At 42.9% G+C, this 14,992-nt stretch overlaps 1 protein-coding gene across 2 annotated transcripts in view; it reads left to right on the top strand.

Annotated features, from left to right (window-relative positions):
- Nucleotides 1-12,172, top strand: part of CMYA5 (cardiomyopathy associated 5) — a 72,984-nt gene extending 60,812 nt beyond the window's left edge. The window contains exons 9-12 of one of the 2 annotated variants that reach the window (XM_066614654.1): nt 335-468; nt 3,772-3,871; nt 4,389-4,562; nt 10,250-12,172. In XM_066614654.1, coding sequence (XP_066470751.1) covers nt 335-468; nt 3,772-3,871; nt 4,389-4,562; nt 10,250-10,502 — 661 coding nt within the window. In that variant the 3' untranslated portion in view covers nt 10,503-12,172. Of the gene's footprint in view, nt 1-334; nt 469-3,771; nt 3,872-4,388; nt 4,563-10,249 lie in introns of those variants that run through there. The other variant, XM_066614655.1, reaches the window with a different exon arrangement.
- Nucleotides 12,173-14,992: the final 2,820 nt, after the last annotated feature.

Here is a 14,992-nt window from a genome sequence, read left to right as displayed (position 1 = left end):
GGCCTTCAGATCTCTCTTGCAGATGTCCTTGTATCGCAGCTGTGGTCTACCTGTAGGGCACTTTCCTTGCACAAGTTCTCCATAGAGGAGACCCTTTGGGATCCGGCCATCATCCATTCACATGACCGAGCCAACACAGGTGTCTCTGTTTCAGCAGTGCATACATGCTAGGGATTCCAGCACGTTCCAGGACTGTGTTGTTTGGAACTTTGTCCTTTTTGCTTTTCTAGTCTTGTGTGTATCTCACTGTTTCAGCCCATAAAGCAACCTTTGAACAAATGAAGTCTGTCTTATTCAGCATATACATACATTTATGTTCATTCTTGCTTTTCAGATCCCTTGCTGGAATTAAAAGAACTGAACTGAAGGTTAAACTAGAACCAAATGTAAATTATTTCTTCTATGTGAGAGCTGTTAACATCTTTGGAACAAGTGAACAGAGTGAAGCTGCTCTTATCTCAACAAAAGGTAGATATGTACTGTAGATACTCACAGTACAGTATAGTATGTATAGTATGTGAAATTTTTGCCAAGTAATCAAGCTCAAATTCACTTCGCCTCATTTCTGGGTCAATCAGAGGGCAGAGCCTTTCAATTCTGAAAAGTTTTGGTTCTTGCTAAAGCGGGCCCATTGGTTTCTATAGCAGCTGTTTTCACCCGCTGTGCTGTGGCTGTGGGGCCAGAGGAAGCATGGGGGGGGGGGAAGGAGCAGCTGCTTTGCATCTCCTGCTGTAAGCAAGAGGAAGGTTGCAACCCGATCCTCCTTTACCTGGGAGTAAGCCCTGTTGACTATTATGGGGCTCACTTCTGAGTAGACACGCCTAGGATTGGGTATCAAGTCCCTTGTCTGCCCTGCCTGCTGATTGGGCAACCAGAAAAGTCTGGAGGAGGTCTGGGCAGAGTGAGAACAAGGGAGCCAGGGGCAGGCATGCGGGTATGAAGCTAGCCAGTCTGCTGAGGCCACCAGCCTAAGAATGACCTGGCTGAAGTCCCTTTTCCTTGCCACAGTTGTCTGCAGCTCCCCAAAGCGACCCTCCCTGCCTCGCCTTTGCCTTTCAGAGGAGGGGCATTGGGCCACAATCCTATCCACACTTTCCTGGGAGTAATCCCCATTGACTATAATGGGACTTACTTCTGAGTAGAGACGCCTGAGCAGGGTTGGGCTCTTAAGTTCCTCTCCTAGCCCCACTTTCCTGGGAGTAAGCCCCATTGACTATAATGGGACTTACTTCTGAGTAGGCATGCCTAGGATTGAGCTTTCTTCTGAAATACAGGAGCAGGCAATGGGGGAGGGAAATGTGAGGTAAGTGATTCTGGACCTTTGGAAGGTGTGGACCAGTGAGGGGAGGGACAGTAGGAGAGGTGCTAACTGCAATTATGAGAAGAGGGGGGAAGATGTGCCTGTGGGGTGGGGTGGGGTGGGGTGGGGTGGTGGAGAGCAGAGGAGAGGAGGAGAGAGAAGTGCCAATTGCCTGCTCATGTATTTGAGAAAAAAGAGAGCAACCAAAAGCCCAATCCTAGGCATGTCTAGTCAGAAGTAAGTCCCACAGGCACATTTCCCCCCTCCCCCCCAGTCTTTGGCTGCAATCCTAACCACGCTTTCCTGAGAGTAAGCCCCACTGAACAAAATTGGACTTACTTCTGAGTAGACCTGGTTAGGATTGTGCCCTTTGTCATGTAATGATTTAATTGTATTAATTATATAAATTAAAAATTAATTGTAATATAGTAATTTAATGTAAGTGGAAAACTGGGAGTGTGCCTTGACCAATTTTAGTGCCTTGACAGTGAAAAAAGTTGAAAATGGCTGTTCTATAGTAACTTTCCTGGGAAATTCCAGCCAAAGTTTACCTTTTATTCTCCTCTGTTCTCTTTTGCTGCTGCAACCTGGTTCCTTTTTGCAAATATATGCATTTGGCAGAGGTCTTTTTTTTTTCAACGCCAGGATGGGATCCTCTTTTCCATCAGAAATTTAATTCAGGCTACAATTCAATGCACCATTACTTAAGAATAACACCCATGGAAAGCAGAGAGTCTACTTCTGAGTAAAAAGATTTGCAAATATATGCAGCTGCATCTCTCTGTTGTGAAGTGAATTGCACACTCCCAGTTATGTGTTATACGTTGTATGTTATATGTAGAGCTTCTGGCTTAACACACCAGATACTTCAAAGGTGGATTTGATTCATGGTTCTCCTGCAGTGGTTCCCAACCTTTTTCACATGCATATCCCTTGGCAGCCCATTTCCATAAATTGTACCATTCATATTAGCAAAATATTTGTAATTAATAATACAAACCCTCATCTCCTCCATATGAAAGCCCAGACTTCATGTATTCATCACATATTTTTTTCTTTTCATCTGTTTGAAGAACAGAAGACACTGCCTTTGCACTGTTTTGCACCAGAAGTGTCCTGAAAAATTCTGGGTGATTGATCACTTTCCATATTATGTTTCAGCTTTTTTAGCTGGTTCATACATGAATTGATGACCAAAAACTAGCTATTGGTGGGGCTTTCACAGCCAACTAGCTACCTCCCTTCCTGCCTTGCTGGTCCTTACAAGGCATTCTGGAGCACGACCTGCCTTTTTCTGCCATTATTCCATTCTTTTTCAAGTAACCCTAAAAGTCCTGTTGAGTGTCCCTGGAGAACATGAATACCAGGTTGGGAACCACTGTTCTACTGGTATGTTGTTTACAGTGCACTTACTCTGATAGTGTTTACAAAAAGGTGGTAAAGACCAGAATTTAAAAAGAATAAAAATGTATCTTATGATCTTTTACTATGTTTTTAATAAATTAGAGGCTACAGTTCTTAGGTAACAATTAGTGGTAGGTTATTTTTTCAGGTTATTTTTCTGGCCTCGGGTAAAGTCAGACAAAACTATAGTCAGACACCCCCTAAGTTTAACCCCCAACTTATCCGAGGGTCATAGAAAATTCCATGATTTTTTTTGCTCAAAACCTCCCCTTGACTTATCTGTGGGGTAGACTTATAGGCGAGTATTTGTGGGATTTTCTGAACAGGGGAAGGGAGAATATGCGCACACAAACCCAAAAAAAATCCAATTTCCATAGAATATATGTGGTGTGATTGACATTGGCAACATCTTGTGTTACTGGAGTGGACACCAATGGAAAACTGACATAGGATCAGGCTCAGTGAGGCCTGTTTATCTGATATCTATATTGTCAAACATCTGGTTATTATTTACCTCTTGTTATTTTGTATTTCATGTACTGTACTCTGTAAAGTATTGTTTATTGTTTTACTTATTTATTGCTGGGATAGTGTTGCTGGGGGAGAAACAGAGAGGAGGCTGAGAAAGGGAAGGTGGATCAAGGCTGGGAAGGGGTGGTCTTGGTGGCAGCAGTGCTGCCAATATCATATCCCCCTTCCTGACTCGATCCACCTACCCAGGTCCACCCATATTTGCAGAGCAGCTGGGGCAGGTCTGAATAGATGCATGGGGGCAATGGAGGCTTACTGTGGGGCAAGGGAACAAATCTTAACTCAAGGATGTATCTGGGACCCAAAACTCCTCCGCGGGATGCAATGTGCACAGCTACATTGGCACAAAATGAATTAGGTAAGATTGGGCTGTAATTCTCCCTCATCTCTGCAAGAAACACTAATGCCTTCTAGGAGAGTGTTGTGCATTGTTTCACAGTGATCACTGTAGTTTTTATGATTTTATGATTCATTGCAAATTAACTTTGTAATCATCCCTGAGGTGATTTTTTTTTCTTATCTGTGAATCACAATAGGATCTAGATTTCACATAATGAAAGAAACTGCTCACCCTCCATTACAAGTGTCTGCAAACGGAACCATGATCTGTCTTCCTGAGGAAGCAAATCTTACTGGGTATGTTCTAGTCATATTTATTCCCCCTTATCACTTAGCAGTATTGCAAGGAGCTGTGCAGATCAGACAGAAATGGGACTTACAACACAGAGAAAAGGCAGAGGTGAGGGAAATGTAATGTATTTATTCTTTTCCCAGTTGAGTTCAAGGGAAATTGTCTTTTGTGTTTTATTTTACTTCTGAGATGTGTCTTGCATTTTTGTGTGCCTTATCAAAGATTATAAAAATGAAGTAAACAGATTGCCAGTTTCAAAAATGCCTGTTTGTTTGGAGAGGTCTCACTTCTGTTGCCACACAAGTGGTATTGAAAAAAACTCACCCTGAATATGAGACAATTGTCACATTTTAATTTGCCTCCAAATAGACAGATGAGTACTCGCTGTTTTCTCCTTTGGAGAGAGGTAAAATGTCAATATGTCCAGTCTGACCTTTCTGAGTCCCGAGTTTCGAGGTGCTGTTTGAACTTTGACCTGCATACTGAAATGCTGCGTTTCCCTCTCTTATCTGTTGTGCGCAGAATCCCACCGGTTTTGGGCGAGCTCTTGTCTGCTCACGGATGGCACTACTGGGAAATTACTGTGAGTGGCTGCAACGCTTATAAGGTTGGGATTTGCTGTTCCACTGCTCCACCAGACAATGTCCTGGGACAGAACAAGACTTCCTGGTGCTTACACTGTTCTAGCAAAGCAAGGTAATAAAGGCAGTTCGTTTTAGGGATAATGGATGTGAAATTATATGCCTGTCGGTTTAGCTACAAATATTGTAGAAGAGTAACTACATGCGTAGCATAAGGACAAAGAGTGTTACCTCTGCATCTGGCAATAGGTTGACTATTTGCATTCTACAGCACTTTAAAAATCTATTTTTATATTCTAATATGCCTTTCCATCCCATTCTCCCATGCTTGTTCTCCAGCCCAGCCCTAATTTCATGCCCCTCAAGTGATAGTGCACTTCTTTCAAGAGCATCTCAGGTCATTTCAGCTTATTGGGGCAAGACAGTGCATCTCCATTGCATTTATGAGAATTATCATTTGAACTTTTTTTTTTTTAAAGCTGCTTCTTGCATTACTTGCCAAATAACCATACTCACAATTTTAGAAAACAAAAATAGGTGACTTGGTGCAGGTTGGGAGGTGGGATACAAGGCATTTTTAGCATCACTTATGATATCACCCTAACTAGTTTATTGTAGCACGTATAAAATAGTCTATCCAGTCAGCTGCATGGTGTGAACTATGCATTTTGTTACTGTTTTCATACTTACATATATCCTGATTTGCACAGTGATTTGTAATCCTTATTAGCTTTGCCTTTGCAGTGTCCCTGTGAGGTAGGCCATTATTATTCCATTTACAGTTCTACTGGCTAGCTCAAGATTTCACAGTGAATCTATGCCAGTGGGTGGGATTTAAATGCAACCTTTCCTGTCAATGAACCACAATGGCTCAAAAGAGACCCCACATCAAGACTCTGTACCCACTTTACTGGATGACATAACTACCATTAACTAAAACAGGAGCAGAAACGTGAGTCTCTCGATTTTGCAGCTACAAGGAATATTCCAACTACAGGAGCCACCAGTCCTTTCCTTGGGCTGATTTGTGCATGGATGCGTGTGTGATACATTTCTGCCATAGCTGCTTCACTCGAGGTCATTTTGATGATTTAGCTGGTGGCAGAGCAAAGTAGAGGCATGCTTTTTTGAAGTGAGTCCAGAACTCTGAAACTTTGGATGATTGGTGGCTGTGGATAGTGCTCTAATTTTGTCCTCTCTGTCCTTTACCCTGACAGATAAGGTTACACTATAGTGCTTTGAGCCTTCTGCTTTCCATAATCTGATCAGGAGTTGTAGTATAACAGTCATAATCATCAATGACAGGCAGTAGTTAATGCTTGTGATAGTGCACTTCCATCAAGGCTGCCTACTTCCTGAATTATAGCAAGACATTTATTCAGCACATCTTGAAATGCATCACATACGTGATCTCGCCAGCCTTTATAGCTGTTCCGTAAAATAGGTCACAGTGATTAGTAGTGGGAATAGTCATTCAGTTCTATATAGAAATGTGCATGAGGGGAAGACAATCAGGGTAGTTTCCTCTGGGCCCCACCCTGGCCTCTGGACAAATGGCACCTTGATATGAAAGTTGAATGACCACACAGAGCTATTATCTCCATGTTTATGGGAGAGGCTGAGTCAAAGAGAACTGCACTCTGTCTATTTATTAAGGAAGTACAAGCTGGAATAAAAAGCAATCCAGAATGGTCAGCATTTGTGTGGTCTTTTTCGTCTAGGACGGCCAGCTGATTAAATATGTCTTCCAGCCCAATCCTGTATTTTGGCTCCACTGCTGCAGGGTGACCAGATGTCATAACCTCAAAAGAGGACAAGTTTCCCCAAAATGTAGGATATCCAAGAAAAATGTGGGATGACAAAACAAAAGCTAAAAACATTCGTATGTTGATTTTATGTGGTTAATTGAAAAACTATACTTTAAACACTATGGGCGCAATCCTAACTGGCACTTATGCCAGTATAGGAGCCCCGGGAGGGTCACCAACATACCAAAAAGCAGGTTTGCGCCTCTGTGGGAGGAAGCTGCGTCGGTGCATGTAGATGCGCAGATGCGCGGAGGCTGACAGAAGCCTCCGCAGCGGCTTCCTCCCTGCCACTTGTGCCAGTGCACCTGTACCGACACAAGCGGCGATGGTAGGCGTGAAGAGGGCGGGGAGTAGGCGGTTCTGGGCAGGGGTAGGGTGGGTGATGGGCTGCCCCAGGGGCGGCCCATGGGGAGCCAGGGGCGGGGCTGGGACCTGGCGGTTATGCCAGATCCCAACTCCTGTCCCTGAGGACAACGGAGCAGCTTCAAGCCGCTCTGATCTCCTCATACTTGCGCCACCTCCAGAGGTGGTTCATTGGGGCCAGCAGCCCTTACCCAGGGGTAAGGGGAAGAGCTTCCCCTTGCCTCTGGCTGAACTGCTGCTGGCCAGTAAACCTGCATTGGATGCAGTGCAAGCTTCCTGGCTTGCCTGTTCCAGTGCGGGTTAGGATTGCGCCCTGTAATACTTATTAAATTTAAAACTATATTACATATAATTTATTATATTTAATTTATTAATTACAAGAAGGCTATGCACTGCCTGCAGAGGCCTCCTCAAAGAGAAAAGGAGAACATTTAAGTTCTTTTCCGGGACACAAGGCTAAAAAGAAGACACGTCCTGGAAAAAGAGAACATCTAGTCATCCTGTGCTCCCAGAACTGGTGTTCTTTATGGCATTGTGCTCTTTATGGCATTGTAAATGCTGTTACAGAAGTGCGTTTAGCCACATGCTTCCAGGCCGCTGCCACAGATGCAGAAGAACACTCCATGCGAATGGGGCAGGGAGGTGGAAGGATTGTGGAAAATTAGGAGAGGGACAGGAGTATGTTGGAGATGGGAGGATGTGTATCCTGGCACAAGCTGTTCCCTCCAGAGTGAGCTGACATGCCCCCCTTTGTCTTCTCAAACTTGCACCAGCTAAAGAGCTGGTGCAGTTCCAAGGAGATCCATTGGTGATTGAGGGGCTTATGGATGAAATAATAATAATAATAATAATAATAATAATAATAATAATAATAATAATATGGAGGTGATAATAATATGGGGTAAGGGGTAATTTTTTCTCTTACCTCTCCCAAGCTTCTTGGTCACTACTCCCCCCCCCCCATAGCCTCTTTTGGCATGGCTGCATGCTATGGTGGGGAAAAGGATAAGATTGGGTTCTTGATTTATCATTTGATTTTCAATTCATTACATTGAAATAAACGTGCATTTACATGAAACTGCTGCAGGAGGGTATCTGAGCTGTAGAGTCATCTGTATGCTGATGAAATCCAACTCTCTCTCTCTCTCTCTTTTTCACCTGCTCCTAAAGAGGCAGTGAAAGGTTTGAACTGTTGGTTTGTTAGCTCTGAAGGACTGAGAGGAAAAGAATAAACTGAAACAGTTTATTCAGGCAACATTTTTTTAAAATTGATCCCAGTCAGGAAGCAAAGGTTTACTGATTTCCACATGTACAGGTGCACCCCCGCATCTGCAGTGATTCCATTTTGGAACCCCTTGTGGCTAAATGAAACTGCGGATATTGGGCGCACGCCTCCCCCCATCCTCTGGAACCGAGGGAGCTCTGTTCCCCTCACCCCTGGAGGTTCCATTTACCCTGACAGTGTAAAAAACACTACTTTTTAATGCCTTATAATGCCTCATGGAAAAACTGGAAGTAGCATTTTTTACACTGTCAGAGTCTGCTGGGCTCAGAGGACCCTCCAGAGGTGAGGAGAGCGGAGCTCCTCTTGCATTCAAAATGGCATATGTGGGGGGGGGGTATGGAACCAATCCGCGGATAAGTGAATCCACGGATACGGGGGCCCCGTACTTCCAAAAGGAGGACGGTTGTCTATCATTCTTCTTCGGAAGATCCAAAACATCATATGGATTTCAATTTGACCATCTTATAGCTTTCAATTTGGCCAATACAGATGGATTTCTAAAAGAGCAAATCTGAACAGCCATCACAGCTATTTGCCCACAAGTAATGAGAAGATACTGTTATTTGAAAGGTCTGATGGTTTAGAGACATGAAACAGCACAGTCAAAGAAACTGTATGTTACTCATTACAAAGGAAAGGTATGTACATATTGCTCTTTCAGCTAGGAAAATGCAGTGCGTCTGCTAGGAGATTCTTTCAACAATGAAAAGTATGTGACAAAAACAGAAGATGCTGTGTTGTCTCTAAAAGATCCAGCAAAAGTGTATAGTTATTGGTGCAGAGTCTGTGTCTGGTTCTAGTAAACATATTGTTGTGGATTATCCAATAAATTTGGAGCGGATTCAAAATAAGTCAGAAACTGCAGAAGAAGAGAGAAGTCTGCAGTGATGAATCCTTTATCCTTCATGAACTGTCTACTTAGATTCACCTATATATATCAAGACTACAAATTCTTTCAGACATTACAGTCTCCCTTGGCCATCCATATATGACCAAAGAAGGCCATAAACCCTTCTCTTTGTCAAATCAAGATACTTCATTTCCACAGTTGATTTCATATGACATCACATGTAGCCTTGGTGAACTTCTATTTGTCACCTGGGGTGATGATAAATGTGACTCTGAAGGATAATCCACTACCCTTTGTGGTATTCTATCACATTCTAGGAAGTTCAAGAAAGATTATAAGAAGTGTTTGTCTATAAGAGCAGCAAAACTGGATGTCAGCAACATGCCTGCTGTTCTTTTTTTAACTGATAAGAAAAGTGGTATTGTGAAGACTTGTGCAAAAAAGGTTCCCCAAAGTTGAATATCTTCAGTGTGAGATCTTGGTTTTCATGATCTTCAGTATGGTGTGAGAGATGTGACCCACTTGGGTAAAGAATCATGGGACAACAAAACAGGATAGTCATTTTGAAGGGCCTTGTGAACTCCTAAACTCTAATCCAGTGGTTCTCCAACTTTTGAGCACTTTTGAGTGCTCCCATCTACCTTGTCCTCCATGGTGGGTCATGACTCAATGCTCAACACTTCACCTGGAAGAAGTGTGATGGGTTCTCTTTGATGTGCCCTCAGCTTCCATGGTACGAGTTACTCATGATCCTTTTTAAGCTTATTTCTGTAAATTGCTGCATAAATACATGACTTTGCTATTATATCATAGCTGTCGAAATGGCAGTTCAATACACAGAGATGGTTGATAAATGTTCATATACACTATACAACTAAAAAAAAATAGGAAATCTGACAGAAGGTTGGAAGAAACTTGAGGATTGACTAAACCACATGCCAAGTTCCAGATTCATCTTCTATACATTCAAACTCACTAATGTCACAGTTCTTACTAATGCTAAAACTGCTGCCTCTTCCTATAAACTCATGAGAACTGCTGCGCCTAAGCTCTTGCTATTTGCACAGTATGCTGCTTGTCAAGATGCTGCTCCTAAAACAGCTATCACTTGCTACAGACTCCTCCTAATCCCATTGCCACTTGCTCCAAGTGTTCTCAGTGCATTTCTGTGGCCATTTGCAAACTCAGTTGATTGGCATGGCGCAATTTCACAAGATCCACTCACCCTTCGCCAGGGCATTCTTAGCTTTGGATTTATTCTTAGGTAGTAATAGAAAATAATACAGTACTGGACTGGCCTACCTGACAGGGTTGTAAGGTCGCCTGAGATACTGTATGCTAAGTGGTTCCCATTTGCTCAGTATGACCAAACAAATGTTTTAATAAATAGATAATATGTATGTTCTAGAGTCTTCCACTTGCTAACAGCTGACAAATCGAATACACAGAAAGTCCTGCACAATGGATTCCTGTTTATATTTTTTCATTCTTTGCAGCCTTGTTTATAAAGTCCTCCATAACGGCGAGATGAGTGATGTTATTGTGACAGAACAGCCGGTCCGAATTGGCATTCTGCTGGACTACAGTACTGGAAGACTCTTATTTTTCAATGCAGAAAGAGGACAGGTGCTATTTGCTGTGAGGCAGAAATTCACCAGTGCTGCTCACCCTGCCTTCGTGTTGGAGCAACCAGGCGTACTTAACCTGCATACAGGCATGGAACTACCCGAGTTTGTGAAATACAGCTAAATGGTTTCTTTCAAGACAAATACCCTGTAATTAGAATGTAATAAAACGGCTTGGGGTGGTCTTTTTTACCTCTTAATAACATACGCTCTATGTGAAGGCCTGATGAACAGGAGAAATGCATAGTAGGCTCTTTGGCCCAAGTAAGACTCTCATCATACTTCCCTCTACCCACCTTTAACAGCAGCTGCTCTGCACGCTGTCACAAAATGCTTTTCATACTTAGGGAAGGCATCAAAAGCAGTTTTGCAGCAAAGATCAAGGAAGTTCTTCTTCAGTGAGTGTTGCATTTTTGCTCCGAACAGCATATACCATCCACATGCCTACATGAATTTTGGCTGGTGGCTAAAAAATTTTCCTGCTATTTCTGTTAACTAGAGTTATGTGCCTAAGGTTCACACCATAAAAACAAAAATAAGTCCTAGTCTAATCATGACTTTGCATGTACTTTGTGACAGGGCCTCTGAGAGGAATTTTATCAGGGGGTTCAAAGTTTCTTTGGGTCCCTTCCCTTTTCCATTGGATCACAATTTCATAGAATCATTGGAACATAATTTCTATGAATTACAATCTATAAAACTATGTAGGCTGATGCAAAATGTGAATGCCAGTCTTCACACAATATATGCAAATATCTTCTGAGATCCCAGGAAACTTCCAGCTCCCCTTCTTTGACTCCAGGGCCAGGTATGAGGTACCCCCCTGCACGTCTTTCTCATGGGCCCTGCTTTGTGATGTATATAGAATTCCTCTCTGAAGCAAAACATTTACAGTAAAGGTATAGAAAAGAACAGCAGCAAGTTTGTATTAACCCCACTGGATGGAAGGCACTAGGACTTTCTTCTTTCTTCAAGGCCCTTTGAGGTACATGGGATTTCATATGCGCAAAAGTGTGCTCTTACACAATTCCCATGCATTTTAATGTGGCTTGCAAGGATCAATTCATAGGAGGGTTGCTTCTATAGGCTCTGATCCAGTGTTTCCAAGGATTGGCCTGCATAGACCTACCTCTGATCAAGTTAGTTGGTGCTGCCAGTTTGGAGAGGTGATGGCTACAGATTCAGTTCCTCCTTCCTCCAACTAGGCAACCAGTTTTGTTGTCATTAAGAGCACTGGCCATCTTGGTTTTGATTGTACCCTTTTTCTTGAACTGCCTGGCACTCCCTGTGTAACATCAGTTAGCATGCAGAGCTCCCAATCTGATAGGGAAAGTGCATAAAAGACTGCTATATTATGTGCATTGAATCTGGGCAATTGTTAATATGAAAATATTTATTTTAGTGGTTTTTCATAGGTTAGAAAAAAAGGAAGGGGGGAAAAAGACCTCATCAGATATTACGTATTTTCAATGTCATACCTCAGAAAAACAATAATGAAATTAAATCCAGTTCTTATCAAACAAATGGGAAATATTTCTACTGTATAATCAACCAACCAATGCTACGATTTTGTAAAATCACATTTTTATTATTAGGGGGTAAAAATGAAAGAAAGTGGATTGGGTTTCAGCAGATTTTTCATGCTCTGGGTACATCCCATGTTGTTTCTTACAATCTGTGATGCCAAATCAGTGCAAGACCTTGCAATGTATCACTTTTCATTCCTGTTTAGCACCCCTATTTAGGGTTTTCTCACAAAAATGCTCGTTATCTCATTAAAGAGGTAGAAACATCCTGCTATCACCTGGAGCCTCTTGTTTTCCCTAAACACTGTCCTCTCTTTTCTCCTTAGCTGGTGTGTTGCTGGTGTGCTTTGTTGCATTTGAAATATGGCATTTAGCACCTAATTACTCATTCGAATGCTAAGTTATTTTTAAACTAGAACTTTGTCATTCTCCAGTACAGCTACTTTATGAGTGAGTCAAACTACACAGGATGTGGACGTTCAGGTCTCCCAAAGTTTTAAATTGTACTTAAAATAAAAGCAGCCATGAGGTGATTTCACACTGGGTAGGAACAGTGGTACTGGGTTGTGTTTTTTAAAACCCTTTTCTTTGTTCAGTTTTCCAGATTTACATCTTCTCCTTCCCCTGTAGCTATTAGAGAAAAAATACAGGTACCTCTATTTTTATCAATAAGACAAACAGTAGCTAAGGTGGGTGAATGGGGGAAAATGACATTTGTTCAATTGTACAAATGCATTATTTTATGAGTCAGCCCTCTGCCCACATTTCTAGGAGGAGCCTAATCTAACTGGGAAGCTTGTGAAAATACAGACCACAATAAGGGGCAGAAATGAAATGAGTTCTAATATATAGAGATCCTCAGAACCAAGCTGGGGGGGGGGGCTAATATAACCCCTGCTAAGTGGGCAAAAGGGCCTTTTTAAAGTGGAGCTCCTCATACAATTAGAAAGGGAGAGAGCAACTGTACTTCATCACCCAGCACAGTGTCTTTTTCAGAGACTATTTGCTGCTGTTTCATCTGCATCTTTTTAGATTTTGAGTCATTTTGGGACAGGGAACCATTTATTTATTTCTTTTTCACAGATGACAAGCTCCACCTGCTGAAATTCCCTCTTCTACTCAGTTGTTAAAGGTCCAAGAGCCCTAAAGTGGAAAGACTAGCCACCCCTGGGTTCGAGACTTTATGTTTCAGTCCAGAGATACTGCAATTTCACAAAAGTATTCACTAAAATACACACATTGCTACACAGCATAATTTACATCACCCTTAACTGCACATGGTCAAGTGTACAAGTACAGGTGTCCTTTTAACTTGCTGGTAGGTTATAGGATAGAGCCAGATTTTTAGAATTAGGCCTGATGTAGGTTCACAATATTTATGCAGAGCATGGCATCCTTATTTATGCCTATTTGAGTGTGGCAAATACCTTTACAGCATCCTTGCCGCCTATGGATAGCTCCTCCACTCAGTGGCGTCGCTAGGGAGGTGCGGTGGGTGCAGACCACACTGGATGATGCGCAGGGGGGGTGACGCGCACTGGGGGTGATGCGCTAAAATCTTGGTGTTTAGGAGTTACCCCATAATATTATATACCGTTGGATGCAGAATTTCCAGCAGAATGCAATAAAAAAAAACCAGAGTGAAATATCTCATTTCTATCAAAAGTTATTGGCAAAAAACTGGAAAACAAAAAATGCATGGTGCCCAATGGAAAGTGAAACCAAGCTGTATCATGCATTTACTCATGAGTAGGCAAACATGCCTTAGTCCGTCAGAAAGGGCAAGCTGAGAGGAATCCAACAACACCTGAATGTTCCTGATCCAATGAATGTAGCCCCCAAAAAACACCCGAGAAGGAGGTCCCTCCCTGCAAGCTGGCGAATGTATTGAGCCCTATGGAAAGTGAAACTACGCCACATGGTTGCGTTTACTTGTGAGTAAGCAAACATGCCTTGGCTCCTGGGCAGGTCAGGCAAAGGGAAATGTGAAACCACCAGAATGGTCCTGATTTCATAGAACTGGAGCTCAACAAATGCTCCAGCCCCCCCCCCCCCAAAAAGAATGAAACAGAGGCTTGACAGGGTAAGGTGAATTTTTTTCTGTTTTAGGCTGCAATTCTATCCACACTTTCCTGGGAGTAAGCCCCACTGACTATAATGGGACTTACTTCTGAGTAGACAGGCATAGGATTGGGCTCTCAGACTAGTAAAGCCAGGTGGGTAATGATAGTGATATGCTTGAAATATAAGAACTTAAATTGAACTGGGTACTGGGTAGGGATGAAAATCTTACTGATTCTTTTTTTTTGGGGGGGGGGGTGTTATTGCAGGTAGGCTACAAAGCAAATTAACTTGGTGGAACAGGGCTGGCTTCCCCTTATTCAGTGGCATCACTGGGGGGTGCGGGGGTGCGGGCTGGGTGATGTGCCGGGGTGGGGTGATGCACTAAAATCAAGGCTTTATGAGCTACCCTGTCATGCCATACACCGTTGGATGTGGAATCCCCAGTGGAATGCAATGCAGAAAACAGAATTGAAATAGCTCCTTTTCTTCAAAGATTATGGCCAAAAAACAAGAAAGAAAAAATGAATGGATCCCTATGGAAAGTGAAAGTGAGCCGTATCGTGTGTTTACTCGTGAGTAGGCGTACTTGTCATAGTCTGGCGGAAAGGGCAGGCTGAGAGAAATCCAACGACACCAGAATGGTCTCAATCCAATGAATGCAGCCTCCAAAATACACCGGAGAAGGAGGTCTCTTCCCTCCCAGCTGCCAGTCTAGTGCGCCTGAAACGAAGCCATGTGGCAGTGTTTACTCACGAGTAGGCAAACTTGCCTTTGTCCTTTGGAAAGGGCAGTCTGAGAGGACTTCAAGGATGTCAGAATGGTCCTGATCCAATGAATGCAGCCCCCAAAAACACCTGAGAAGGAGGTCCCCCCTCCCAGCTGTGAGTCTATTGAGTCCTATGGAAAGCCTCCCGGTCATGTTTACTCGTGAGTAGGCAGACATGCCTTGGCTGGTGGTCAGGCCAGGCAAAGGGGAATGTGAGGATACCAGAATGGTCACGATCCGATGGAGCTGGAGTGCAAC

This window comes from Tiliqua scincoides, chromosome 2 (assembly GCF_035046505.1).
Source record: "Tiliqua scincoides isolate rTilSci1 chromosome 2, rTilSci1.hap2, whole genome shotgun sequence".
NCBI classification, from domain to species: Eukaryota; Metazoa; Chordata; class Lepidosauria; order Squamata; family Scincidae; genus Tiliqua; species Tiliqua scincoides.
Note: the sequence above shows the minus strand (reverse complement) of the source record. Positions and strands in the feature narration are given on the sequence as shown.